At 40.4% G+C, this 3,342-nt stretch overlaps 1 protein-coding gene across 1 annotated transcript in view; it reads left to right on the top strand.

The window, feature by feature from the left end:
* HMGB3 (high mobility group box 3) overlaps nucleotides 1–1,804 on the top strand; it is a 3,246-nt gene extending 1,442 nt beyond the window's left edge. The window contains exons 4-5 of the mRNA XM_019540251.1: nucleotides 522–696; nucleotides 1,290–1,804. Coding sequence (XP_019395796.1) covers nucleotides 522–696; nucleotides 1,290–1,433 — 319 coding nt within the window. The 3' untranslated portion in view covers nucleotides 1,434–1,804. The remainder of the gene's footprint in view (nucleotides 1–521; nucleotides 697–1,289) is intronic.
* Nucleotides 1,805–3,342: the final 1,538 nt, after the last annotated feature.

Genomic DNA, 3,342 nt, shown 5'->3' with positions numbered 1-3,342 from the left:
CCAAAATTTTGAATGGACTTCATGATGTTTCATATCTATATGTAACTTCTGGCAGTTGAAGTCCTCCACCTTGTGTAGAGCTGGTGTAGCTAGATGGATGGTTGTGAAACTTCCTTAGGGTGGTGGTGCGCTTAATAAAGTCAGAAAATATGACAGTATTTCTGTGAGAGGTACAAAGTATTCTAAATTTCACCATTTTCAGTCTCTTGTGTAATAATAGAATTCTTTTTGAACAACTTTCTCTTTTTCTTCCCCCCCCCGCCCTAGACTCATTGCTTTTAAAAAATGCTTTTCTAGACCTCTTCATGAGTAGACCCAAATGTTTGAAAAACATTCTCTTTCCTCTCCTTCCCCCCCCCCCCAAAAAAAAAAACCAAAACAACAACAACAACCTCGTGAATCATTTAGGTGGAATGCTAATTAAAAAGGCTGAAAGTCTCCTCTCTTCTGTCTTTCTGTCCCAGTTGTAATCTCCCCTTAAACCAGCTGCTCATTTTAATGTTCAACTTCTTTCCTCCAAGGTCTGGCTTCTTCCTCTTCTGTTCAGAATTCCGTCCCAAGATCAAATCTACAAATCCAGGCATTTCTATTGGGGATGTAGCAAAGAAACTTGGTGAAATGTGGAACAACCTCAGTGATGGTGAAAAGCAGCCTTACAATAATAAGGCAGCTAAACTGAAGGAGAAGTATGAAAAGGTAAGGCTAGGCTGTAAGTCATGTGTCTCTTTAAAATGAGAACTGATGTGGGGAATAAATACTGTCTTGTCCTAGCCAAAAAGACTATTAAGAATTGTGCGGTAACAAGAGGTTGTTGGAGCTAGACGTAGCGTGTGGGCTCTGTGCTGTATAGTACACTTCCGTAGCCATCTAACTGGTGTATCAGACCATGATGGAACTTCTCCTCTGGGAAGCTCCAGGCAGGTCAGTCTCCTCCTCCCTGGAATACGTAGTGGGTAGCTGTATAATGTGAAGCACTGGCTGCTGACTCTGCTGAAGAAGTGACTTTTTATAGTGCTATTAAAGTGACTTAAATATCTTAATGCCCATTAACTTCCAAGAGCAAACTTCTTGCTGGCTCTTTTAAGAAACCCTAAAAAGCTATGAGCACGAGATGCAAACACTGTCCAGTCTACTTTGGGGCCTGCAAGCTCATGCTGTTATGCCAGCTGCCTCTCCCTTGAGGGAGGCTGGTTTGGAGAGTCAGTACTTCTGTAGGCTAAGTCTGGGTATAGAAATGCTTTATACACATACTGCTTGGAGCCAATGAAGACATCCTCTTGACTTTGCAGGATGTTGCAGACTACAAGTCTAAAGGAAAGTTTGATGGTGCAAAGGGCGCAGCAGCCAAAGCTGCTCGGAAAAAGGTAGAGGAAGAAGACGAGGAGGAGGAGGAGGATGAAGAGGAGGAGGATGAAGAAGACGATGATGAATAAAACTGTACAATACTTGTCTCCATGTGAATACCATAGAGTAGGGGAAACACCATAAATGCAGCACCTCTCATTTGAGCTGGTGTCTGTTGCCCTCATTAGGCTTAATTACAAAATTTGGATTCTGATCGCATTGTAGTTTCTAAAAGTGCTCTAGAAATTGTAACTGGTTTACATGAAGTGGCCATGGGTGTTGGTGAGCACCCTGAAACTGTATCAAAGTTGTACATATTTCCAAACATTTTTAAAATGAAAAGGCGCTCTAGTGTTCTCCTCACTCTGTGCACTTTGCTGTTGGTGTAACAAAGCATTTAAAAATGTTTCAGGCATTTTTTTTAATTTGTAAGGTGGTGTTACTATATGGTTATTGGCTAGAAAATCCTGGGTTATAAACTGTACATATCTATAGTTTGTAAAAACTAGACAAATTCTTGTGGTACATGCTTAGAGCTATGATGCCTTAGGGAGCGGTGATTTTACTTTGGAAGGCTGTCCCCTTCCACAGGGTGCCATGGCCCGAAGCATGCACTGTGAGGGTAGATCTATTTACACTACAGTGGGCGTCCATTTAGCTTAAAGTTGTCTTTCTGTATATAGTGAAATAGCATTCTGCTGCCATTCTTAGTTGTGGAAGGGGGTTCAGCTGGCATGAGAAGTGTATGGATTTTTTTAGTTAAGTGCGGTAGTTTTTAAACTGAAACTGTAGACCTCTCTTCATTGTCAACGAAGTGAAGAGCAAGTGCAGCAATTGAAGTTCAAAAACACTCTGTACTTAAGCAAACTTGCAACGTTCTGTTGGTTTTTTTTGTATGTTTAGAATGCTGAAATGTTTTTGAAGCAAAAAATAAACAGTATTACATTTTTAAAACTGTTCTTGACAACACTCTACATTTCTGGTTTAAAGGTATCCAAATAGTGCTGGGGGGAGGGGAAAAATTGGGTTTTGTTTTGTTTTTTGTTTTAAGTTTGTGGCATCCTTCAGGGCTGGTAACTTCTAGGAAACAGTTTGTCTTGAGGATAAATGGTGGCCAGCCAAAACTGGCTGAACTGAAAGAGATGGCTACTCCAGCTAATATGCAATCTTAACTGTTTTATGGCTGAGTGGCATAAGATGCTATGCAAGTTTGAACTTTATTACTTGAACATGGGAGCTTAAGTGAACATTTGTGACTTAATTGTTCATGTGAGAGGTGTGTGTATATTGCAGCATTCAGAGATGCAGAAAGGTAGGTGGCTGGGAATGAGGCTGACTCCATTGAGCAAGTATAAAAGCATACGCTGGATTTTTTTTCTTTTTCTTCCAGTTGTCGGGCAAACTTATAGCCCAATGCATTGCTGTACATATTAAAATGTGCCTTTTTTGTCCTGTGTTTAAACTGTTTCAGACTTGTGGTTTTTTTTTCCCTAGCATCTTGGTTCTTGACAGGAGAAACCTAGATAGTCACCTCACTTCCTTCTGAACTAGGACTCTAACTAATGTGAGTTAAATAGGAACTTAACTTCTAGAAGGTGATGTAAGGAAACAAACTTGGTTTCTGTAGTACCCCTTAGTAACCCATGTGTCCTCCTTGGGACTACTGACATGAGACTTGCTTCTGTCCCTCCCTTTCCTGCTGTTCAAATAGCAGGAATTATAATCGCTCTTAAAAAGGGACAAGTGATATTTCTAGCCAGTAGGATTATCCTCACTTTTCATGAGCACTAACAAGGCATGATTAGGAAGAATAAAACCAGCATCCACTAGTAACCTGCTATTGGCACTTCTTCTTTGCTGTCTTTAGAGGTGAGCCAGTCTATACTTCTAAAATGTATACAAAGTGGATAAATACCCTTGCAGTAATAGCAGGTCAAACATAAATTGCTGTTTGGCAAAGTTTAAAGGAGTGCAGTTGGTAACTAATTGGAATGGTTA

The sequence above is a fragment of the Crocodylus porosus genome, unplaced genomic scaffold, assembly GCF_001723895.1.
Source record: "Crocodylus porosus isolate Cpor-Errol unplaced genomic scaffold, CroPor_comp1, whole genome shotgun sequence".
Lineage (NCBI taxonomy): Eukaryota > Metazoa > Chordata > Crocodylia > Crocodylidae > Crocodylus > Crocodylus porosus.
The sequence above is the reverse complement of the archived record's forward strand: the minus strand, read 5'-3'. Positions and strand labels throughout refer to the sequence as shown.